At 44.8% G+C, this 25,289-nt stretch overlaps 1 protein-coding gene across 5 annotated transcripts in view; it reads right to left on the bottom strand.

Annotated features, from left to right (window-relative positions):
* Positions 1 to 2,083: 2,083 nt before the first annotated feature.
* fcho2 (FCH and mu domain containing endocytic adaptor 2) overlaps positions 2,084 to 25,289 on the bottom strand; it is a 37,178-nt gene continuing 13,972 nt past the window's right edge. Inside the window, exons 8-29 of one of the 5 annotated variants that reach the window (XM_034547417.1) lie at positions 22,117 to 22,213; positions 18,688 to 18,732; positions 18,469 to 18,538; positions 18,313 to 18,337; positions 18,042 to 18,098; positions 17,436 to 17,493; positions 17,101 to 17,276; positions 14,920 to 14,944; positions 14,415 to 14,453; positions 13,739 to 13,778; positions 13,510 to 13,595; positions 10,937 to 11,455; positions 10,471 to 10,586; positions 10,250 to 10,379; positions 9,980 to 10,063; positions 9,040 to 9,151; positions 7,714 to 7,869; positions 6,814 to 6,946; positions 5,502 to 5,701; positions 5,351 to 5,415; positions 4,731 to 4,895; positions 2,084 to 4,643 (exon numbers count right to left, since the gene is read on the bottom strand). In XM_034547417.1, coding sequence (XP_034403308.1) covers positions 4,621 to 4,643; positions 4,731 to 4,895; positions 5,351 to 5,415; positions 5,502 to 5,701; positions 6,814 to 6,946; positions 7,714 to 7,869; positions 9,040 to 9,151; positions 9,980 to 10,063; positions 10,250 to 10,379; positions 10,471 to 10,586; positions 10,937 to 11,455; positions 13,510 to 13,595; positions 13,739 to 13,778; positions 14,415 to 14,453; positions 14,920 to 14,944; positions 17,101 to 17,276; positions 17,436 to 17,493; positions 18,042 to 18,098; positions 18,313 to 18,337; positions 18,469 to 18,538; positions 18,688 to 18,732; positions 22,117 to 22,213 — 2,421 coding nt within the window. In that variant the 3' untranslated portion in view covers positions 2,084 to 4,620. The remainder of the gene's footprint in view (positions 4,644 to 4,730; positions 4,896 to 5,350; positions 5,416 to 5,501; positions 5,702 to 6,813; positions 6,947 to 7,713; positions 7,870 to 9,039; positions 9,152 to 9,979; positions 10,064 to 10,249; positions 10,380 to 10,470; positions 10,587 to 10,936; positions 11,456 to 13,509; positions 13,596 to 13,738; positions 13,779 to 14,414; positions 14,454 to 14,919; positions 14,945 to 17,100; positions 17,277 to 17,435; positions 17,494 to 18,041; positions 18,099 to 18,312; positions 18,338 to 18,468; positions 18,539 to 18,687; positions 18,733 to 22,116; positions 22,214 to 25,289) is intronic. The other 4 variants (XM_034547420.1, XM_034547421.1, XM_034547418.1 and 1 more) reach the window with 4 other exon arrangements.

The raw sequence follows: 25,289 nt of genomic DNA, 5'->3' as shown, positions 1-25,289 counted from the left end.
GATGTGCAGAACTATTTCTTTGCTGGGAGCCATGACTTCCTGGAGGGTTGCCGTCACTCTGAGGTTGCACACCGACCCGTGTAGATACACCGTGCCCTGCAAAGTCCCACCTCAGCTTAATATTAATAACAATAACTATAATTAAATAGCACCTTTTTAAAAACAAAGTTTACAAAGCAGCAAGAGAAAGTAGCGTGTTATTTTTTCACTTGTTCAAACAGGATATAACGTGAGCTCTAGTGCTGCATTCAGACTATGAATTCATGTTTACTGAGGTAATAAATCAAGTGAGAAGTTGAGTAATTTTCTCATAGACTTCTATACAATCAGACTTATTCTTTGCAACCAGAGGAGTCGCCCCCTGCTGGCCATTCTAAAGAATGCAACTTTGAGACACTTCCACATCGGCTTCACTTTTCCGAACCGGAGGTTGCCGCCTGGTTCCCAGATCGATTAGCAGCACAAACATTTTGCATTTTGTATGAACTGATCAAACCAGTCTGTAATCTGTTCATTGGTGAGCTTTAGAGGTGCTCGTAGGCAGACTCTTAAAAACTGAGTCAGGCCTATCTGCTTCCACATCTACAGTCAATCTGGCCTTGGCTGTCAATCTTCTAATCTAACTCCAACTCCGAGTTGTATAAAGAAAATACACACAAACGTCTCCACGAGGGCCGACACCATTTTTGGATCCGACTTCAGCCGGCATATCTCACTTCGGCCTGTCGGAGAATAACATCGCACACAAGAGACCCTAAGATCTCTTCCTCTTCGTCTGAGTGAGGCGGACGGGGAGAAGTAGAGTCAACACACCGATGGCCCCCACATGTGGCTGTGAAAAGGCTGCTCGGACGGTGAGGAGGAGGTCTTCAGGCCGAGCTTGACCGAGTGTGTAAATATGCACAAGGTGTTGATGTAGTGCTGAGCGCGTACGCGCGGCCATGCGTACATCCTCCTCAGCAAAGCGCCGCATGAGGTCCTCGCAGTGCAAACAGCATATTAGTAACACATGTGTGCTGGTGTCTTCGAGCTTTGTTTTCATGCCCCATCGTCCCGCATTTATGGATTATGGTCATTTAGAAATAACAGATTTACTGCATTCCTCTGGTAGTAGTGCAACTTGTCATCAGCAAAGTCTACATATTTAGTGGATGGGGGAGATTTAAAGGGCCAGTTCCTCTCTATACGTGAGTGCTATAAGATCTATCAATTCAGGTCATGTTATAAATGTCTCTTTCTTTCTGCTGAGAACAATTTTTTTTTTAACCAAAAAACACACCAGGGAAACAGCAGGAATAAAGTGCTTAAACAAGTTTTAGCAGATTTGTTGCTGTTGAGTCTCTAAAATGTAATTTTTGTTGCTTTGAGACACACAAACTGTACTGTGGCGAACTCTATACAATAATCTCAAAAGCTCATATAGTGGAGATTTCCTATTTCTAAGCTCAAGCGACGGTGGCCTATATTGGCTTTCCTTTTTTTAAATATTGTTAACAGTTGAAATGCCCAATCTGACATTGATTAACAATCTATAACTCATGTTACTTGCTCAAGCAGCATGCGTATTGCTACTCATTCTTTGGATCTACATTACTAAAAGGTCACACAGTGAAAAATGCAAATATGTTTAGGTTTAGCACGCTCAGCACATTATTTAGCATGTTAGCATGCTAACATTTGCTAATTAGCACGAAAGACGAGACACAACCGAGGCTGAGGGGGATTGACATTTGTTCGGTCATAAAAGTAAAAGTTTAAAAGTATTGGACCAACTGAACTTTGCACGCCAGAAGAAATAAGTTACCATAAGTTCCATCAAACGACTTTGCTTCAATGTCTTTACCCCCGTTTCCTGTCCAATAAAAGCAATAATGCTCCAAAAATAAAAATGATCTTGAATTTGCTCATCCAACTAGTAGACATTGAGCTACTTCACTGGATGATGCTGGTGACGATAGAGGAGGGGCCAGGTCACCAGGCTCCATCTCTGGGGACCATGAATAAGATGACGCATTGTATATTGTATTGTATGACATCTCTCACTGTATCCTCACGATGCGACGAAAAAATAAACCACACGAAACACGCTTAGTCATTTTAATATATTTGTATATATTCATATATTACACATTTAATACAGGCACAATGAAAAAATCATAAAGTAGAGACAAAAAGTGGCTGAGATATTGGTAAAAATGTACAATTTATGAGGATCATTTACATAATTTTGCACTCTTTAAACTCTGTTCAATACAACATATAAAGGAAGTGAAAGTGACAAAAAAAAAAGGAACCTTGGAAGTTAATTTTGTAAGTTTTTTTAGAGACAGCAAGAACCAGCTTGCTAATACTGAACACGATTACTGAATCTGTGAACTCTTCTTTTTTTTTATATGCATTCGTCTCATCTGACTAAAACTACCAACTGACATAATTAATTAAGAGAAAAAACACAAAGTGACATGCCGATTTCTAACTGTACAATTTTTAAGATTTCATGTAAACTCATTCATTTCAAAATACCTTTTAAAGATTTGGCTGATTTAAAGTCCAGAGCGAGATACAAAATTTAGGGTTTAGCAAACTCAACTCAAATGGATAATTCCATCGTCCATTTGAGGTTAATGTTTGCCTCTCTATTATTGTCAAAATCTGAAACCGGAATTATATAAAACATTACAAATGGGAGACAATCCCTCCCCCGAGGAAGATATGATGAATGAAATCAGATAAAAAAGATCACGTGAGACACCAATGAATCAAGTATGGATATGAGTTTTAAATCACCTGGAGACCACACACTTAAAAACTAAGTCTTTCTCTGTAGCACAGCGTACAGTAAAAAATAAGCCTGATGTGAAAAGTTAATTTTCTTTAAATCTTATCTGAGAGGTCATTTGGCCTGTGTCTGAAACATCACAGCATCAGTTAACCAATTTGAAAAGGATCATTACACGGTTGAGGTCAATGGGTAAAAAAACAACAACAACAACAACAAGAACATAAAACTACTCCGTCAAGAAGTATGACAGCTCCTACAGCAGCAGCCTTCATTAGTAAAAGACTAGAATGAAGCACCGAGAGTACAAACGGGGCAATTATCCGTCCGTTCTCTACGGCTGCTGATAGTTGCATGAGGCTTATCCCAGCATGCACTGGGTGAGAGGCGGGGGGCAGGAAGGTGATCTACCGCACTGTGTCACGATATCTCACAGACAGTCAACAACACTGGATTACTCAGCATATAAGGCATATTCCCATCACTGGTTGGGCCTCGTTGTGCTACTTGCTCACTGGAAAAGTGAATGAGAGGTTCAGGTCCACCGACGGGCGTCGGGTAGAAAAGAGACGAGATAGAAAAAGAGTCCGGTGGTCGGACTCTATCGCAGAAGGCAAACGTGACTCATTCATTTTTTTGGAAGACGGTCGGGTTTTTAAAAAGAGGAGACGTTTTCCCTTCAACATCCAGATAAAAAGGAGTAAAAAAACTGGCATTTTGTTGGTGCTATTTGTAATAACTGTGCTGTAGAATAACATTTTAAAAAAAAAGTTTGATTCAGGCACATTTTTTCTATTAAAAGTGGCACAAAAGTGTGATTTAAAAAAAAAAAAAACACTGCCAGTTTTACAAAAACAAGCTGCAGGTTAATTTTTGGTGGTGTTACTTGATTCTTTTTTTCTTTTCTTTTTTAAGCAGCTAAACATTTTACAACGTTTTTACAGTCAAGATAGCAGAGATTTCTTTCATAAAGTATAAAAAAAAAGAAAAAAAAGAAGGCTTAAACACTTTACAAGTACAAGCCATGACTGAGAGGGGAATTAAAAAAAAAAAGAAGAAAAAAAGACCCCACGGATCACAGACCCCCAATCAGGGAGATTGTTAAAAATATTTTTTAAAAACACCCCATATATTTGACCACAGAGAAATGTTGCTTAAATCTTTGAAACCCACATTTGGATAAAACATCGATGCACTCGTGTTGCCTGTTGATCCGCGGTATAAGAGGAGGCATATAGTTTGAAAGCACTTCGACGTGATTTTAAGAGATCCATCTTGTGCCATAAGTGTGTGAGCTCTGTTTCAGACAGATTCTACCGTCATTGCTTCATTGCACGTGCAGAAAAAAAGACAAATGTTGAGCAGGAAAAGATCAGTAAACAAAACTGATTTGAGTGTTGAGCTGGTTGAGCAGAATGATCGGTGCTAATATTTACAGTTCAGAGGAAGGAAGCTTTTTTTCCTCTTTTCCACATGGACACGGGTTTGTTTTATATTCCTTAAAAGCTCTTGAGAGACGAATATAAAGAGGAAGAAGAGCGTCTGAAAGATTGTTAGTGCACTTTTTTTCTTTGTGATTTCAAATACAATATAGATTTATATCTAATCCATAAATTGTTTCGGACTATACAAAAGTGAATTGATCAGAAAGCATTATCAGATTTCATATCTACACGTTTCCTGAAAGCTCATCTTTAGTCTTCTTTTCTTTTTCTTTAACAGTGTTCAATACTCAGTGCTGTTTTATTGTAGTGAGATTTCTCGCCAAAGCTCAGATGGATCCAGAGGCTCGGGAAGTCTTGTCTTTGTGTTTCTCTGGAGAACCAGAGTGGCCGGTGACCTCAGCAGTCTGCCATGTAGCGTCCTGCGCAACAGAAACAACGGGCGTGCAGTTATGAGGCGTTCGAAGCAGTTGAATGTGATCGACTGGGGTCGCGTGGGTGATCCCTACCTGTGGCAAATCTCTTCTTGTTGAGAGAGAGTCTGTATCCGGGCCCCTGCAGCTCCATGTCCACTCCTGACAGGGTGCTCCCCTCACTCATGAACTGCACTGCCAGGGTGGTGGGGTTGGACGGTCCATCCGACAGTTCAAACTTGGCCCTCAGGGACCCGGCGCCTGCGCGGCAAACACAAACAAATGCACTCACTTGGCCGCAGGGGCGTTGAATGTGGTTGCAAACCAGAACTCACATCGACGTAGACGAGGAGTCCTTTGCTGCACTTGTCCTCAACGTGTCCTCAGACAACGCTTCTGAAAACTGTCTATTCTAGATATTATTTTTGTGACAAACTAAATCTACATTGACTTCTCGTTTCACGCGGGGCCTCCTGGGTGACGGAGCTCTCGCGCCCCTCTCCTGCAGGTTCCTGTGTTTGTGAGTTCGTGGGATACGTACGAGTGTATATTCGTAGATATAAATGACTGCGCCGCATAGTTAAAAGACAAACTCATCTTCGTCATGGTTTTCTTTCTTTTTTTTGTAAAACAGTCGGCAGCAATAAGAAAACGTTATGCTCATTCTTACTAGAAAAACTAGAATAAACGTACATGAAGAGAAGAAGACGATTTACCTTCATTGTCAGACTTTTCGGAGATGTCGCTGAGCTTCCACAGGCACTTATTCTGCTCCGGGTTCCTAAAATAAGAGAAAGAAATAAGCGTCTCCCGTTGAACTATAAGAGGACTCGTGCTGAAGTCCAACGAGCGCCACGTTTCCTTTACCAGTTGGAGTTGGGCAGCGACTGCATGTTGGTGACCTCTCCGTCGACGGGCACTAAGATCTGGACGTTGGACAGCGGACCGGGCGAGACCATGGACTCCGGGTTGTAGCGGTAGTCCACCCGCAGGTCGGACGTGCTCGCCGCACACTTCCAGTACACGGCCAGGTTGAGGGGAGTGGAGTGGATCCCATCGGACTGCACCTGAGCACAGCGGGTTGGAACACAGTGAGACTAGAAGTCTGGATCCCAGCTGAGAAGCTCAACGTCTTTGTTGTAGTTATAAAATAACTACTATGTTCCTCCATAGACCCATTATTCTTCCATCAACCAAAAAGCCAATTCACAGATTGCTTGTTTAAACCTGCTGATGAGCTTATATTTCATTACATTTATAGATTTTCTTGTTACACGTGAACTAAAACTCAGCGGGGCTGGTTGCTGGGAGGCAGGCCTTTAGTGGTTTGGGAACCCCTACTTACTTTGGGGCTGAGGATCTAAATATAGAAATCATTCATAAATAAACATCATTGATACATTCAAGTCTTAGTGACAGATGCGTAGGATCAGAAACTCTTGACTGGTTCACAAAAGGCAAACTGCATCATACATATACAGATTATTATAGACTCTCAACTGGGAACAACCTGCTGATTAGAGGACAGCAGCAACACCTCTCAGCATGCATCATATTGAAGTAAATTCACTATTCATTTCAATATTATATATATAATATAAGATTTTTGTATTTGCTTACAATGTTCATTGAGGTGAGATTCCTCCGATAAGCTCCGAGATATTTTATTTATTTATTTCACTTGCTTCTTTTTAGTTGTTGTTGTGTTTGTGTTGTCGTGCAAAAAAAATAAAAACTAAAAACACTACAATGAGTTTGTCGCATTGTGATGATTGTGCTGACTACTTGGATTTTTATTGGTGAAGCTTTCACAACATTATTTCATATGCACAATGACTTTAACACAAACTCATGTAATAATGTAAATAAGCAAGTTTGAAGCTATAAAACCAGCCTTTGTGGGGTTTGTTTTAAAAGATGATGTCATCCAGCGGTGGCATTTCGCGTGTGAGGCTGCAGGCGTTCAGCATTTAGCTGAGGTTTAATCCAGACTACAGCACGGTTTTAGAAGTAGTAAACTCAATTCTGAAGCCAGTTAGTGACCACGAATTAATTCCAAAGATTGTGAGGATGTGTGTGGCAGGAAAAGACTACAAGGTTCAAACTATTTTTGAACCTTTTTTTTTTTTTCTTTGCCTCCAGTTATTTTATCTGGATTATTGTTCTCGACTCGACTGACCTGGTATTTTAGGACGTCCACATTATAATAGGAAGCTGTAGGATTCTGATCTGAAGATTTCCTGAGGTAGGACGTCAGCGCTTGCATGTTGAACCAGAAGTCCTTGGAATTTGAGTCACTTTGGGAAGGATCACTAGATAGAAAGTAAAAACAGCAGGAAGACACACACACACACACACACACACACATGCACATACACATACACAAGGAATAATCAGAGGCTCAATTATTCATTGCTTCTTCCTGGCTTTGTGTGCAAAGCTCCAATAGCTTGGAAAAAATGACCCTGTTATATCCAAACCAGCTACTAAATCATGAATTCCATTTGATTCAATTAGTCCAACCGTGTGGTCTTGGGATAACAGAGAGGGAGAGAAAAGAATATATAATATAATATATATAATCGTCAAATATAATTTGTTTTATAAAAAAAAGTCGTTGTTTCAAAAAAGCGCATTTGAAACTCGCACCGCTGCCCGTGAGGTCAAATCTACATTAAACAGCTTCGACTGAGACTAAAGAGGTGAGAGGCGACATGATAAATGAAACAGATGTTATATGAGGTGTGCTGCTCTCTGCTCTCTGCAGGGCGTTATGCATTTCAGAAGAGACACGGGCTGCTGGGAACCTGGCCGTTAAAAAGTCTGGTGGAAAATACTTCCCAGACAGCCTAACGATGGTTTTATGTCAGATTACTAATTGAATTTTCCTCCAACTGACGCAGACGACATTTCCTCCATTCTCACCCCCCCTCCGAATTAACGCCTCCATAATATCCCGCTTTCATTTAACACCCCCCCCCCCCCCCCCCCCCGACAAGTTATCAACTCATCGTCTCTGCGAAGCCCTTTTGCACTCGGGGAGGCAGCCCGTTGTGTAACTCGGCTCCGGACGGCTCACCTGTACAGCAGCTGTTGGTTGGGCAAAATCTGCTCCAACCGGCTGGTGTTCTTCAGCTTGAAGGTGAGCACGGCCGGGGAGGGGTTGGTGGTGAACACCTTGATGATGCCCATGGGGAACGAAAGGGTCATGTCTCCCGTGATCTTCACGATGCACCTGAGGAGTGTTAGGAATTATGACTTCGATAATGGTTTTGTTCAAGTTAGTTTTTAACTGGTTATGAAGGAAGGGCGGCGGGGGAGAGATCCAGAACCAGGACATGAGTGGTTTTCTAAAAAGGGACTCTGGTGCTCAGAAACACGACCACTTCAGTCCACAGGGACCCCCAAAAGGAAAGCTTTAATCAAATGTCAAAAAACTGTGAAACGCCTTAGTTTTATGTCTTCAGTTCACTTGTTTTGTTTGACCAACAGTCCGAAATATTGATGGATAAAGTGAAAAACCTCCTCTCTGCAAAATGATCCAGGGAAAGTGGGGAAAACCCTCCTATCTGCACTGTGTTTTTCTATTTTTTGGGTATTTTATAATATGCATTGGGTATTCTTAACATCCATATATTATATTCCATTGCATAATCAATGATAAACAGTAGAGACAAGTATGAAATCATCACATTTGAGAAGCTGGAAGCAGAGACCGACTTCAACAATTAGTCTAACTTAATTAAAATGTTTGCTCGACTGATCTTTTTACCACTAAAACTGAGTAAAGTGCTACATTGGACACCTTTATGAATCGAAACACACCGGCTTATGGTTGCAGGTGTCTCCATTCCCCCCTTTTCTGAATATACTGTACATCTGTATTCTTTTACAGTCTGATATAAATCAAGTTTCTCCATTCAGTTGGGGTTGGCCTCGGCGGTAACGGCCCACAGCGGGTCTCAACCTTTGCACCGTGTCTCCGCTGCATCGCTTATGAAATGTTCCATTCACTAATCCCTGCAAAAATAAGCCTTTTTGCACAGCGGCAATTTAACAGCAGTTAACCAATAAACGGCTGTATGTTTTCTCGGCCCCAGACTATAATCTGCCCCCGCGTAGGTTATCCACTCTGAAAGAATGGTGTCAGACCAACGCAAAAACATTCCACACATGCAAGGGGCGAGAGAGGGAGCGACACACGCGCACACACACACACACACACACACACACACACACACACACACACACACACACACAACCGAAGAGCCGAGGCCAACGCCACGAACTGCGTCTCTCATAACGTCATATGTGTTGCAGTTTCAAATATGGACAAAAATGTGTGCAGGTCCATGGTCGGGGGGGGGGGGGGCCTTCGAGCAGCAGGAGGTCATGTGAGACTCACTTAGTGGGATCAGCTCCTTTGAAGTAAGCATTAACCGATTCTGTGAAGGCCACGGCAATGGGCAAAGCATCCAGGGATGCCAAGGTCACAGGGCTGGGGCCGCGAGACGTCCCTGAGAACGAGAAAGGCACAGAGTTGGAGGTCTGTTGACTCAGCTGGTCCAGAGGCTCGATCGTGCAAAGAGGCGTTACCTAATTTAGAATATCTGAATTATTGCATTTTAATGACGTCGGACAATTCACACATTGCAAATCAGTACATTGTTATCTTACATATGAAGAAAAATATGCTCCGCTTTTTTTTAAGAGTAGATCATGCTTACATCTGCTTTAGTTCACATTATAAGTAGACAGGCAGGCATTACCTCAGACGGCATATTAAAATAAAAGTCGACAAAAGACATTCACGACGCCATTATTTTGACCATACAATCCTTATAATGTTAGGAGCTGATGCTGCTGAAAAGGTGAATATGGAGAGCAAACAAGAGAGAGAGCGAGATCACTGCAAAGCAAGATAAACCAGTTGTCCATCCAGCCCGTCCAACAGACCGCTGTTAGTTTGAGTTAAACACAGAGGAGAGTCCTCTTGTATGAGCTTCCCCCGTACCTGCTGGTGTTTCACACCGCTTCTCAAAGGTAGGCAGCTTCGCTACGAACACATCGTCCTCTTTACGCCAAATTTAAAAACGGGCATAAAAGCAGAGGAGGAGATAAACAGAGCCAGAGAACACACACATGTGAGGGAGAGGTGATGGCGAGCACAGTTGCAAGTCCTAAATGTGTTTGTGGCAGGTGAGCCCTGAGCTGACGAAGCCGATGTGAGATAGACGAAGCGCTAACGGGGCCCCAATGAGGACGTCGGTGAAATGTATGCAGGGTGGAGGTGATGACCGTGGGGGGGAAAGGAGGATACCGGAGTTTGGAGAAGGCGCACTCACTTTGGCTGAGCAGAAAGAAAGGTGAGAGGGAGAGCAGCTCTGGCTCTGGGGAGGAGAGGGGGAGAGCAAAGGTGTACTCGGCTCCTGTAAGCAGAGGAGTCCAGGAAGGAAGGAAGGAAGGAAGGGAGGGAAGAGGGACAGAGGAGGAAACACAGCACATTGTGTTGCAGAGATAAAAAAAAAAAAGGAAGATGTGTGGCAAGTTGGTGAAGAGCTGATATAAAAGGAGACATTTATTGTAATAAGACACTGGAGGGGGGGGGGGCTTACCAACGGTGGGGGTGTTGCCCGCGCTGAGCGAGGCATTCGAGGACAAGGAGGAGGAGCTCTCCGCCCGGGCGAGAGGCGCAGCAGGAGGAGGGCTGGCGTTGGACGTCTTGGGCGGGCTGAACGGCCGTACCTGAGCGAAGCGAGTCACAGACGTTAGCCGAGTGTGGCCGTGTGTTGCGTGAGCACGTATTCTGCGGGTGATTTCGACTGCAATTGCTCACAATCTCATTGATGCCTGTGAGTTTTCCGGTGGGGAGTTTGGGCCTGGAGGAGGGGCGGGGCGGGGGCACCAGGCCCCCGGCTGTCAGCGGGGTCGTCGGTCGGTTTGGTACTGGCACTGCGCGGAGAAACACGTGCAGGTTTTACTGGTTAGTGGCAGTAAACAGCACCGGCATCGGGTACAAACAAACCGGGTGCACACTGTGCTGAAGTAAAGAAGACGCATCATGCATTAGGGACCTGTGGTTTAAAAATCATAATAGCAAAACTGTAACAGGTAACAACAATAGGAGTAAAACATTCCAAAAAAAACAAAATAAACTCAGACAAAACATGTTGCAAACCAGGCAGTGAGTTAGAGAAGCATTTATCTCAAGAAAAAGCAAAACAGACTTGCACAAAATAAAAAAATATAAAACTCCAAACCTCAGGCATAAAACATGTCTCTAGCATCAGTAATAATGTTACCATTGAATATTTTGCTTGATGGAGCTGCTGCCATCGCCCTATCTGTAATCCCAGAGAAGACGCCAGAGAAACAGGGGTTGCCGTCTCCTCCGCCGCCCGCCGCTTTGCAGAAGGCCTCGGCGGACTCATCGGAGAGGAGGCAACACGACCTGCCGGAGCCGGACTGAGGCCCCTGGGGATTCTTCGCCGGAGGCTCCGAGCCCCGGCGGCGAGCCGGAGCCAAATTATCACTGAAGGCGATCCACTGGCTCTGGGACCAGGACACCGAGGACACAGAGGAGACGGCGTTGCCGCTCTTCGGCGGGCTGGCGGCGGCCGGGCTTTTGACGGGGTCAATGGGCTCGGTGGGCAGGGTGATGGGGGCGCTGCGGGCCCTCGCTGGCTCGGGCTTGAGTGTTTGGAAGGGGGTTTCTGGCGAGTCCCAGGGAGAGGATGTGGACGAGGAGAAAGAGGACACATCTTTGGATTGTTGGCTCTCTGCCAGGGGAGGAGGGCGTTCCCGTTGTGTCACCGCCTCAGCTGACAGGGGGGAGGAGGAGGGGAGGAGGGGAGGAGGGGAGGGGGCGATGTGATCGACAGGAGGCGATAAATATGACAAATGCAGATCAGACATCGGGCAACACAAAGCATATTCAAAAAAACGCGTCCGCAACAGGGCGCAGCGACATATCGTCGTTGTACCACCATCATACCTCAAATGTATGAACAAATATTGCGACACAACAATAGTGCATCTGCATGCGCACGCTCTCACACACCCGTTTATCATGTGAGGTGGGAGGGTGACTGGGGCTCTCTCACAACTTACATTAATGGTTTCTGGGGTTAAAATATGTGTGTTTTGTTAAGCAGCGTAAAACATAAAAACATTTTCAGACAAATCCAAAAGTTCTGCAGCATTGTTTTAACACCAATGAAGCATTAATGTGAACGATTTGTCCTGCGTGGATATATTATAATGTTCTCAACTTGTTTTTCAAAATCATGCCCATTGCATTGCTGATTGCCAGATAATAACGTTAGATATTATTACATCTTCAGTTAGCGTCTACAACTACGACATATTTTTCTTGCTCTCACACAAACCTAAAACCACATGCACACTCTGCATAGTTAGTAAGGTATAATACTTTTACAGAAATGCTTATTTTAAACCAAAATCGAACCTCTTTGCAGCAATAAATGTGCAAAGCGATGACCCGGATTCAACACGCACAAGGACACACTTCCGGAGAATAAAACTAGAAGTCGGTCTGAATCTCACACAATGTTCACGTGCAGAAAGAAATAACAGAAATAACATGCAAAACAGGAGATGATGAATGCTTCGAGTTGTGCGAAGGGGTTTTTTAATTGAGATCACTGTCTCATGAACACACATTTTACCTGAGGCCTCTGGCAGAAAGACGTCTGAGTCATTCCTCAGAAAAGATGGAGATGGAGGGATTGAAAGGAAGATAGAGGCGAGGTCTAACGAGAAAGGTTCACGTAAATAAATAAAAGAAAACAATGAAACATCAACGTGACTCCAACTCAGTGACACCGTAATAAAACCAAAACAATATGTCAAACAGATGTACAAAACAAATCAATAATAATAAAAAAGAAAAAACATCTTGACACATTTATTTTACAACCGTTGCTTCATTCAGTGAGAGTTTAATCGGTTTAATCGCTCACGGACGAGACTGGTTCAACGTGTCATGTGTGCATTGGGATCCTGCTCCACTGTACACAGAGAGATTTAACAGGCTGTTAATTTCCATCAGCGTATCTTAATCAGGGCACTCTACGATGCTCTTTTGACTTTTAAGCCGAGACCTTTGACAGTAACGAGACAATGTTTGACAACAGACGTGCCAGTGGGCTTTATAGCCGTCCCTCTGACCTCGACGAGGTGCCAATTAACGGTGGATTACGCTTAGCCCAGGCAATGGGTCAGCGCTGATGTCACTCTGTTTAAACACTGGTGTCATGCACGTAAAGCCGTGGCGGTCGCTCCATCAACGCCTAAAACAAGGATGAAAACAAACTCTCTGTATGAAACAGAAGGAGAACAAGACTGGAGAAAAAGGACCGAAAAAAAAAGACAAAAGCGGCCGTTTTAATTCCCTGTGGTTGAATATTCTGTTGACCTCAAGGGGTCAGTTCCTCCATCGGGGACTGACCCCTTGAGGGGAAAGGCTCCCAACTGAGTAACTCAGAGAGGGAAGGGGAGACTACATAATGCACAGAGAGAGAGAGAGAGAGAAGATTCCGTCTCTGGTCTGCATTATTTGTCTGTACTGTCTACTTAATGCGTTTACATCCTTCTCTTTATAGTAGTTTATATAATTTCCTGCGTTATCGGTCAGCGGATCCTTTAAATGTTTTTTGACCGCACCGTCAAACATGTCATCGGCTGTCTCCACCTGTAACCACGGGGCTCCCCAAATTAACCAGGACGTAAATCTTAAGGATTACAACTCCAGAGGAATGACGGGAACCTCTTACTGGTTGGAGGGACGGAGTGTAGATAAAACAGTAAAGTCTGAATATATATACGTGCACAGCAATGAGGTGTTAGGGATCACCTGTTGATGAGGACACGGAGGAGGAGGAGCCTGCCGCGAGAGTCGGGCCGAACGGGTCCAGAGACAGAAGGTCGTTGTTCGTCAGTCTGAGAGAGCGAGAGAGAGAGAGAGAGAGAGAGAGACGAGTCACACTTCCAGCAGCATTTAAACAAAAAGCTTTCGGCACAGTTTCCCGAAGCTAGCGGCGTCACCGTGAACACGAAAACGGTGGCAGCCGTTCCGTACGTACTCGTATGGCGTTGGCACTCTGGTTCTTCCCAGCTCGTCGCCTGCGGAGACAGAAACCCAAACAGAAAAAATGAAGAGCCACAGACCATAAACCAGAGTGGTGAAAGCAGGGGAAAATGAAAAAAAGTGCTTTCAATGTTTAGAGTACATCACACCTTAAACCAGAAATGTAAACCCGGGTTCTGACACAACAAATGAGAATCCGCCATGAAAAGCCACAGACGTCTATTTGCAGTAAGATTTAGTTTAGATAAGATGTTTTTTTTCTTATTTTTTGCCACACCCAGTAAAAACATGAAATGTTACCCAAATACATGAACTTTAAAAAAAATGCTTTACTTGATGGTAACACTTTAAAACAGGGGATGGAGTGGAATGGACTTTGAGACCAAAATAAATACAAATTCGGCCTTGTTTTGTTATTTTGTGGCCCCTTTTCTAAAGTGTTACAATGCATTGCAAAAAGGATCCACATCAGCGACCTGAAGCAGCACCAGAGGTAAGAGGAGACATTCGAGAGGACCCGTAAATAGAACCAGACATGTTGGTAAATTCTTAATACAGGAGCTGAAAGTGTTAGCTTGAGTCAGCCGGCTGCAGGAGACAGAGAGGAGGGCTGTGGTGGATATGTGGAGGGGATGGGGAAGGCAGGGCTACTGTAGTGAAAACATACTCACCCTGAGCCTTAGAGCCTAATGAAGAAGCTCTTGTGATCCCTAAGCGTGTGTAGAGTATACATCTATCAATGCGGTACCTTGTGTTTCAGCTGCACAATGTAACGATTATAACCAGCAAATACGGTTGACAGCAACGAAGAAGAACTTCTACTTTTAACTCGTAACAATTGGACTCATATTAATAAATTATCTTTTCCATTCTGCAAACTGAGCCAGTTTGCAGAATGGAAAAGATCATTCTGACGTGTCAACACATAAACAGCCAATAAAGCAATTTATTGTATTTGTACCATATGAGGGAAACGTCCCTCAAGCTCACATTTACAGCAAAGAACAGTTATTTACTTTTTCTTCAGATATGTTGGTATTGGCTAAGCTTTCTGGGCTTTAATTTTCTTTGCCGACGACCTCTTTAAAAAAACAACTTGTGTCAAGAAAAATGGAGTTAAAAAGTTGTACAGTCGACACGCAGATACAGAGGGGGTCAGGCAGAGAAAATACTCACTGGACTGGTTCCTCCGCATCTGTGCCTGGAAAAACAAAAACACACAATAACTCATCAAAGACACATTTTCGAGCTTTCAGTTTTGTTAAAAAACTAATTTACGAGCGAGACAAAACTGATCGTTCTCCGTGCGGTAAACACAAAGCAGATCAACAAAGTATTCCGAAAGGGTCATCGGGTGTTTTTTTCTTCTCCTACGGTCCTTCTGACACGTCAGATAGTTTGAAACCCGAAGCCTTTCGTCGAGTTTATGTAACGATACGTGAGAATTCAAAAATATATAAAACTATATTATGAGTTATCCCCAGGGGAAAAGGGAATGTTCCACTTTGGAGTTGCAGACAGTAAATCAAGGGGCTCCTCTCCACTCGCACATACCAGACGTTAAACCTAGGGTGAAATATTCAACGCCGCATCTAAGCACACGCAGCGATCCCCCCCCCCCCCCCAACACTTCACCAACTTCCTGTACCGAGACCCTTTTCTCCCTGGACGTCATGCCGCATAACACAAGATACTGTATGCAGGATCCGCTGTTAAGGGTCACCAACCCGATGGAAGCTGAGGGCATCAATTTCAATAAAGATTGTATTCGCACAAGGAGAAAGGTGGTGGTGGTGGTGGTGGTGGTGGTGGTGGTGGGGGGGGGGGGGGTTGTCAAGGGAGGAGCGGAGAAAAAGAAACAAAAATGGGTTTTAAGGAACAGAGCAAAAGCATTTAACCACCGTGGAGCTGTGAGGCCCCGGGTTTAGTCCCACAGGCGCTAAGCGGCAAATGGGTTCAATTACGGTTCTCCCCGGCCACACACACACGACTTCTATTGCTATTTCAATAAAGGGAACACCGCAGAGGGGGGAAGCAAACAGGAGGAGAAATGAAAAAGACAGAAAAATGAGCACTGAGGAGGGGAAAAAGAGAGAGAGAGAGAGAGAGAAGGAAATCTCTCAATAATTCACACCAGATGATGCAACGTTCGTCATCACCTCGGACGTATGTTTTAACTTTTTGGTAAATGGGAAATGGGAAAAGGGTGCGGAAACAGAAAAGCTATAATCGACTATAATCGAATGACTTCTGGTATTTAAATGCAAATCAGAGTCTAGCCCACACAAACAGCGGCATGTGGTTTCTTTTGTACTTTTCAGGACGAGGAAGTGATCGTGGGTTTGGAGTCTCGACAACAACCGAAACCAAAGTGCAGTGAACCAAAAAAGTCCAAAAGGTTTAAGATCGCTTCTCTGGAATCGGATTGAAAATCTTGAAATGTATCATTCGTGTCTAGGGTGAAAAAAAAGGAGGCAACTAACTCCATAAAGTATCCATAAATAACCACAACAGAGTCCTGTCTGAAACTAGTGGGCTCCAATAAAACCCAAAGAGTGAAAGCAAGCAAAGAAAAGAAAAAAAGAGTGAGATACAAACAGAGAGGAGGGACCAGGGCTCGGAGCTCAGGGAGACGCTGACGGGGAGAGAGCCGGGGACGCGAGTGCGATGCCGTGACATTCGGCTCAATGTGCAGCGGGCGAAGCCCACCGGACCTCCTCCGCGACACCGAGCCCTTTCAGCCGCGCCGCGACAACATTAACAACAACAACAACAACAACAACAAACAACAGCAGCTCGGTGCACACTCACACACGCTGTAGTGGTTTTTAAAGATTAATGGCAGAGGCTATTTTCGTAGAGCGGCGGAGAGAGAGAGAGAGAGATTGAGTGATGGTGAGGGACAGTCACGGATCAGACTTTGGTCTGGATGTGGGTGTGTGTGTGTGTGTGTGTGTGTGTGTGTGTGTGTGTGTGTGTGTGTGTGTGTTTGTGTGTAGCCTGTCGGCCAATGCCGCAAAGCATTCCCTTCAGCGCCTACAAGGAGGACAGTGTGCATGTGTGTGAGTCTGCAGTAACGAACACCATCAGAAACCTTTTTCTGAGATCTTAACATTTGTTTGAAATCAAACTGAATTTACAACGGACAGACAAAACCGTGAAATATTCGATATAATATACACGCCTTTCCAATTTAACAAAAAAATCTGCTCCAAGAAAGAGTGACTAAAGGCCACTCCGTTAAATGGGGTTCCATATCCCCCTGTTGCCCTCTAGTGTTGCTGCAGCAGAGCAGGACAGCGACAGCTCTGCAGTTTTAAGGTGTTTTAGCATCCGGTGTGTGTCGAGAAGCCGTACCGAGGTGGAGGGCGACAGGATGATGTTTCCAATGGAGGCTTTGAGCTCGTCGATGGTGGCTCGGTTCTGGTGCGTGTCGTTATTTGGCTGGACGGGCTTGATTTCCACGTGGAACTTCCTGGGCTCGTCCTCGTCCTCCGAGTCGCTGGACGAATAGAAGGAATTCTCTTTGGCATGTGGGCGGGGACAAAAAGGTCAAGGTCCACAACGACGACGAGGAGAGAGAAGAGTTCAAAATGACAAAAAGGTCGTCGATAGGTTTTTGTTTTTGTTTAGCTCGGACCTCGCGCTGCAGAAACAAACGGAGTGTGAAGAAGACAAGTGCAAAAGGATATTGTTTTCATTTCCTTCCGGTCGGATACAGAAACCGTCTGCATCAACTTGGGGAACATTCTACAAAAAAAAAGAAACAGAAAATTGTCACATTTAAAAACCTTTGGTGCACTTTTTAATGAAAACTAAGTTTAAAAAAAGCAACTAAATGATACACAAACTGTATTTATAAACACTTTTGTGAACATCCTTTTATACTTATATTTCATGTTCAAATTACATTTTTTATTTAATTTCTTATTATACATTATTTAAATTAGTATATGTAATATATATACAATAACACATAGGACACACAGGACAATTAACTGTTAAATAGTGGCTGTTTAAATGTTAGCTTCAGTCAAAACTTTCAAACTTAGCCTAAATGTAGTATTTATTATCATTATTATTATCATTCTGATCTACATGTGTGTTATTGTCATCAAAGCTAACCGGTGCATCGTGTTTAGTTTATGAAGAGATGGAAAGTTGCTCTTTCATTCGTTCTGTTTCTTTATGTTTATAAAAATTCATTCACAGAACGTGATTCACAAAACAGGTCTGGATATGAATATTTATTGTGTGTGTGTGTGTGTGTGTGTTTCAGTTTGTATTAGCTTGCTTACAGCATTCTGGATGTCTATGGCGCCGTAGTATCCAGGGGGAGCGCCGTTGGCCGTGTTCTACAAGCACAAACAGAGAAATGAGTGAATGAACGAGTAAATCTACAAAGCAAACAGGAGGGAGGGAACACAGAGAGAGAGAGAGAGAGAGAGAGAGATGAGGATCTTTATACCTCCTCCTGTTTGAAATCAATACAACACACAAAGCTGAAATAGCATCTGAAGTATCAACTCAAAGTTGAGGTGTAACTGGATGTTTTGGTGTTATACTCACAGCAGGTTCGACTTCTGTCGACTCCCTGAAACACAGAATCGTCACATCATAAGGAAAAAGTTTCACACACACACACACACACACACACACACACACACACACACGTGTTGCATTAATTGTGTGCGTTGGATTTAAGATGCGCACGTCTCCACTCACGTGGAGTCGGTGTCCTTGTCTTTCCTTCGACCTGGGATGCCAAATGGTTTTCTCTTTCTGGGTTTGGCACCTTAATACAAAAAAAAAAAACGTTTTTCAACCATAGACTTCTTTTTTATTTTTTTATTATGATAAATCTGCCCGATATTTTTTTTTAAACTTGCAGTGTACATACAAAAAATATTTCACTCTCACCTTTAATTGTATAACAAGACTTACCTTCAGTAGCAATAGCTGCATTGCACTCCTCGAACTCAATGGGTCCTAATGAGACAAAAGGAAAAAATCTTTTAGGTTCATTTGGCGCAGAAAGGGTCAATGACCCACTGCTGTGAATGCTGTGAATGTACATCACGCAATAATCTCACACACACACACACACACAGCACAAACACACTGCGGCAGATACACAACACACAGTCTGGCGTGCCGTTCAGAGTGTGTACACAAACAGGGCTAGGCTGGTCCCAGAGGGCTCGCGGGGTCAATGGCGGAGTCAACCGTGTGTGTCTGGTGGCCCTCACAGAGATGTGACACTCCCTCCTGGGGACGCCGAGCCCTGCTCTGGGAGCACGGGGTCTTCCTCACAGAGGTTAAAAGCCCCACCTGGGACACAAGAACCGACACGCTCATAAAAAACAATAAAAACTACGGGAGCCTCGGCGCTCACAGCAAACAGCGGGTGTGACGACTGATGAGAGTAAACCGCCCACGTGGTGACACGCGAAAAGGTGCAATAAGACGAAGAAGTCCGAGGGATCGCACGCGGCGAAAGGTTTAAAAGCCACACGGAACAACTCTGCTCGCAGGCTTTTCTCTCTCTTGACATGCAAAAAAAAACAACAAAAAAAACAAGACCACGTATGACCCGACAAACTCAATGGAGCACACGCGAACATACAAAGCCACTCAAAACAATCATGGCAGCCGCGGTTAATAGATTGAACAAACAAACTGTCGCATCGATTTCAGCCCACAGTCGTGATACCACTTGGAGCGCAACCAATGTATCCTCACAAAGAATTATTATAATAATAATAATAATAATAACATCGCTGTTGGTTATTCGGATCCATCATTCAAATGATGAGGGGCGAGGAAAAACAACAGAATTCACACTTAATTTAATGCTCGTCAATTATACACATTTACCTCCGAGGCCCTGCACTCGGACTGTCACGCTTCGAGTGCGCCTCCAGAAACATTTATGGAGGCTTCTTTTCAAAAGGGACGGCCATTTAACGTACACACGCTCACACACACACACACACACACACACACACACACACACACACACACACACACACACACACACACACCAGAGGCATGGCATGCAATAAGTGTGCATGTCACTCAGAGGAATCCGCGAGTTTGGGCTGTTGGTGTTGTGTGATGCGCATCTCTATTAGAAAGAGTGTCACCTCAGCCACACGATGAAATATGGTGCAACATCTGCATTAGTGCATGTGACTAATCACTGCGACTTCCGAGCCCACATTACAGCGTATTTTAGTAGTTTTTTGCGCGACTGTTTCTTCTTGAAATGCATGACCTGAAAGACGTCTGGATCAGAAAGATATAACTAGAAAGCTTAATAGCTTGCAAGATGAGAGGGAGATAGAGAGAGAGAGAGATATGGAGCAGGACCCTCTGGCAATATCTCTGATACACTAACATGCCGTGACCTCGAAACAACAAAGCTAATGATATTTTAACTCAAAATGTATACAGTAGCGGCAGACCAACGCGCTCTCTCCAGAGGATGCCAGTCGCGAGCAGCATCCACGCATTGTTTGGCGTGTGCAGCGCCGGGCGAAGCGGCGAGTCACGAGAGGCACGCATCACGCCAAGTGAAGTGGATAAAGTAGACCAATGACCGATCTACTCTACTGTGCAATATATCAGGCCTCTGCACCGCCGGGCGAAAAAACACAACGGCGGCAGCACGAACGCCTCTGTGCGTGCGCACGCGAGAGAGAGAGAGAGAGAGAGGGGGGGAGGGGGAGGGGGAGAGAGAGAGATGTTTAATGCCAATCGAAACAAAATCGCCACGCTCAGAACTTTCTCTCATGGGAGGAAGTGGCGAGAGAGTCGGCCATGTGGTCGTCAACAGAAAAAACAGGTGAGACGCTCGCAGCCATCATCTCGTTTGACGTCGTCTGTCATCAGACGCATTAGACGGAGGTATTGTCAAACAAAAGCGAGGGAAAAGGACCCTAAGAAATGAGGTAAAAACACTGGGAAATTACACGTGGCGCTCCTCATTCGAGCTCTGGGATGTTTAACAAATGCTCCACGATCTACATGAGACCCAGGCCGAGCGGGAACCCGTCGCCGCGAGCCTCCTGCGATTGCATCTGACAATATTTACGCACACCAACTGCAAAAAAAAAAAAAAGAGGAGAAAAAGTCCAAACACCAGACACAGTAATATTCATAAATTACCTTAAATCTGGGCAGACATGAACTGTTTAAACATCTCCTAAACAGACAGACGACTCTGTTTATTCAGGGGAAGATGTTTCTTTTCTTTCTACTCTCTGTGAGGGAAGCATGTAGTCACGCATGAGCGGAGAATGCTTTTTTTTAAAAATTGCATATGCTTCACATGGCAATGGGAGTGGGAGAGGGGCAGCAGGAGGAGGGGGGGGGGGTTTGCGTGTCTGGCCCACCGCCAGTTGACAGCTCAGCTGGATATCGTTGAACACTCCGAACCCCCCTGCCTCGCAGCGTGTCACTTTGGGATTGTTTCCGCAATAGAAAGTTTATTCAACCTCTCTCTCTCTAAAGGCACTGGACCGGCCATCCGTTCAGCTATTTAATCACGGGGCCGACAGGTTATTTTTCTGACAGGGCCGGGGCTGCGGCGCAATCCCTAATGAACAGCTTGATACAAAGGGGGACATTTTCTGACCGTTTTTTTAGCCTCAATTAATTCTGCTGTCCAAACAAATGAAGGCCACCACTCCTCGGACGCAGCGTCTGGACACACGGGTCACCGTTTGTGTACACACAAACGCAGCAGAGGTGGACCCTTTGTGTCTGCGGCCTCCTGACGTGCCGTTGTACAAGTACGGAGAGGGGGGGGGGGGGGGCCTGAGCGACGCCGCTGGGTATATTTCACCGCGAGGATTTAAACGGTGCATTCAATTGTTTACACGCCGATTATAATAGCCGTAAAAGTACAAAATAAATACAAATTAAGCTCAGCCATTGGCTGCAAGAGTAACTAACTATTTTGAATGAGCTGCGAGTGTGTGTGTGTGTGAAAAGGAGGGAGGAGAGAGGGGAGGGGAGGGGAGGGGGAGAGCAAAAAGGGGTCTGAGGAGTATTCCCTTGATTATTGTGGCATGGCAAAGTTTACACAAGAGTCATTGTTGAGCTCTGACCTCCTCAAAAGGTTGGTTCTGCCTGCTTAGTCTGCGAGCACAGCAAAGCCCCCCTGTGTGTCACATGCTCACTGGAATGCCAAGCCTGCCTACCTTTACAGCAGATTACTATGATTGACTCTGATGGCCCTCTCTTACTTCTAATTGCCCCTCTCGATACCCCCTCCCCCCCCTCCCCCCTCCCCTGGGCAGGAGGCGCGCTCACCTCCGTTATTTACTCTCACATCGGTTATTGTTATAAAACACATATCGGACTCACCTGGTCTCTCTTTGCCCGTTCCTTTGCTCTCTGCCAGTTTGTGTATCAAGCTCTCCACTGAGGTGTTCTCAATGTTCCTCACAAATTCGGTGTGGACCTATAAAATACATAAAGGCATAAATCAAATTTGAGAGACGTGTCTGATTAAGCACATGGGGGGTGGGGGGCTATACAAACAAACAAACAAACAAACAAACAAGCATGTTCAACAGCAGCAGAATCAGGTGAATACACTGCAATCAATTAATGAAAAAAGGTTTATTTGGGGTCGTTCACCGGGAAGCAGAACATGTACTTGTTGCCGGCCCTCTAACTTGACAGAGGTGTTTAAGCAGGTGGGATGAACTACATTTCCCAGCACCGGCACCGGCAGAGACGGAACAACAATATCTACAACATCGTAAATATTGCATTGCTCCGAGCCCGACGAGGAGGAGGAGACGCTTTTCATTCGTTGGTAAATTCTAGCCGTGTTGGTGAGGTGGAAGTAGGGCTGGAAAATATATGTAAATATTATTTTAATATCGTGATATTAGACCAGATAGTGTTTTGGATATGGTAATATGGCATAAGTGTTGTCTTTACCTGGTTTTAAATGGCGGCATTACAGAGATGTCATTTTCTGAACTCACCAGGCTGTTCTATTGTTTGCCTTTACCCACTTACTCTTTGTATACTCATTCCTGAGACATATTCATCAATGAAAACATCTCATTGTGTTATTGACTCAATATCAATATCGCACAGTATTTGCTCAAAAACATGGTGACAGTCAAATAAAAGTTGTGTAACCGCAATAAAAATGTTTATTATTACTGAATCCTGTCAGCTACATATGTTATTACATATGAAATCCTTTGAACTCGAGGAGACGTACGAAACACTTATTAAGTTTTAGTTTCATCAAAGTATGGAAGTCTGAAGTTGTGGTCTTCACTGTGCTCGGTGCACTCTTCGAAAGGGATGAAATTGAATAGATAAAATGCTCATCCTTCGCAGTTCAGTGTTCAGCAAGTGTTGAAGTTAGTGTCTCCTGTCACGTCACATCATAAAGTGACGACCGGCGTCATGTTTCAAGGTGACAAATGCCGTCTGTTGCTATTAATTCTCCCCCGTAAGACACGCTACTTTGCCTTGAGTTGATATTTATAACATTTATGTAGTAAGTGGCCCCGTACAGGCGTCCTGTACCTCACTGTGAGTGATTCCATTGTGTCGGGCCGAATCACTGTTGTTGGCACCGCGCTCCGCTGATGCCCTTTGGGCGCTATCAGAGGGAGCGCGGCGTTTGTTTGCTTGTTTGCTTTGGAGGTTTGTGCATGTGTGCTTGCGCGTGTGCGCTGAGGGGGAAGTGAACGCGATGTATAGGCCGACTGTGGCCTCTCGCCGAAACCATTTAGATGTGCGTGATACTGTAAGCGGAGAGTGGCTACACCGTCACACAAACACACACGCAAACACGTACACTATGTGTCTAAGTCCCACCCACACAGCCCCCGACCCCTCCTCTAACCCCCCCAACCCCCGGCCCCTGTGGCGAGGTGGAGTGCATTAGCCTTCTGTGCCCTGGCAGGAGAGGATGTTGTTGGGTGAGTGTGTGTGTGTGTGTGTGGGGGGGGGTTGAGGAAGTATGCTCAGAGCAGCACACGCGATCTGTCAGGTGCTGCTGCCCTGACGGAGGGCAGTAATGTCATCAACCTGCGTGCCCTGCTCGCCTCTCTCACACACGCACGCACGCACGCACGCACGCACGCACGCACGCACACACCTCGTATCATGGAGACTATCGACCACATGCTCCAAACATGCTTCTGCCTTCAAGGGATCCTCACACACTCACACACACACACACACACGCACACACTTACATAAACAAACACAGCACGCAGACCTCACAGACACACCTGCCCTCGTGTGAGTTTAAAGACTCCTTCTATATATGGTATTTTTCTTTTCTTCACCCTGCTCACTTTCTCCCTCTCATCCTCTCTAACCTGCTTATCCTTCATGCCCACTGAGCTGATGCCGGCTGAGCCTCGTCTCAAAATACCTGCAAGGTTGACATGATCACTTCTTTTAGTGACCCCCCCCCCCCCCCCCCCCCCCCCCCCCCCCCCCCCCCCCCTCTTTGTGCTTCAGTTTCATGCACCGCTCTTGCCTACAGTAATGCGTCTCTGGTAGTTTGACGCCCGCGGACTGACAGCGGCACCAACTCTGGACTCTGCTATCGACCAGCGATTCCTTCAACCAGTGGAACTCACTGCTGACTCCACTGCTGACGTGGCGCGGAGCGCAGACGGCCACGTCTCCTCCGATACGCGCGGAGTCCTCGGCCGTTTCCTTATTCACCTGCCAGAGAGGAGCTTCTCTCCTTCGCCAATAGAAGCTGCTAATGCGGCGCCATGGCCCTCCTCCCTCATGGAGTTATGAGCAGCTACGTTAGAAGGTGGTAGGAAATAGTATTCCCTCTTCCATCAAGGGGCAATAACAGATATTTGAATCTCATATACACACGTATATTTGCTCCAGGCAGCAAAGTGACCCCTCCCCTCCCCTCTATCCTGTTAAGTGTGACGTCACCGGAGGTCATTCATCATGTTCCTCTGGAGCCACAACCTTTTCACACAGGCAGCAGTGTTACGCAACAACGACCTGGAAACAGACTTTGATGATCTACAAGGCTGCTTGCTCTTTATAAAAGGCGCTTACAGTGAGTCATTACTGGCAAATAAATAAATAAAAATATATATATTCATCCCCGGTATTGTATATTCAATTTGTGAATCCGAGCTTAAATTGTTCTAATAAATCCTTAAATCTGAACAACTTTATTAATATAGACTACAAAAAATATATTTAGGCTCTTTAAAAGAGCATATTGTAATATTAGACTGAAAATAAGTGGTTATAGTTCAGTGACCTGCTTTGATAATTGTAAAGCTTCTCTGCACTCTCTGAGCACACATATGCTGGGTTGCTTTGCATTGGTTTGTTATTAATAAAAACAACACATTGGGTTATATGATCAGTTTGTGTGTGTGCGTGTGTGTTTGTGCACGTCTAACAACAACAGCACTCACAATATTCTATATTTGAAACGCAAGTACATGCAAATGCATGATTTTGTCTGTGTGTTTGCTCGTCAGCATGAGTGCCTGTGGGCTCGGTGACTA

The sequence above is a fragment of the Cyclopterus lumpus genome, chromosome 12 (assembly GCF_009769545.1).
Source record: "Cyclopterus lumpus isolate fCycLum1 chromosome 12, fCycLum1.pri, whole genome shotgun sequence".
Taxonomy (NCBI): domain Eukaryota; kingdom Metazoa; phylum Chordata; class Actinopteri; order Perciformes; family Cyclopteridae; genus Cyclopterus; species Cyclopterus lumpus.
The sequence above is the reverse complement of the archived record's forward strand: the minus strand, read 5'-3'. Positions and strand labels throughout refer to the sequence as shown.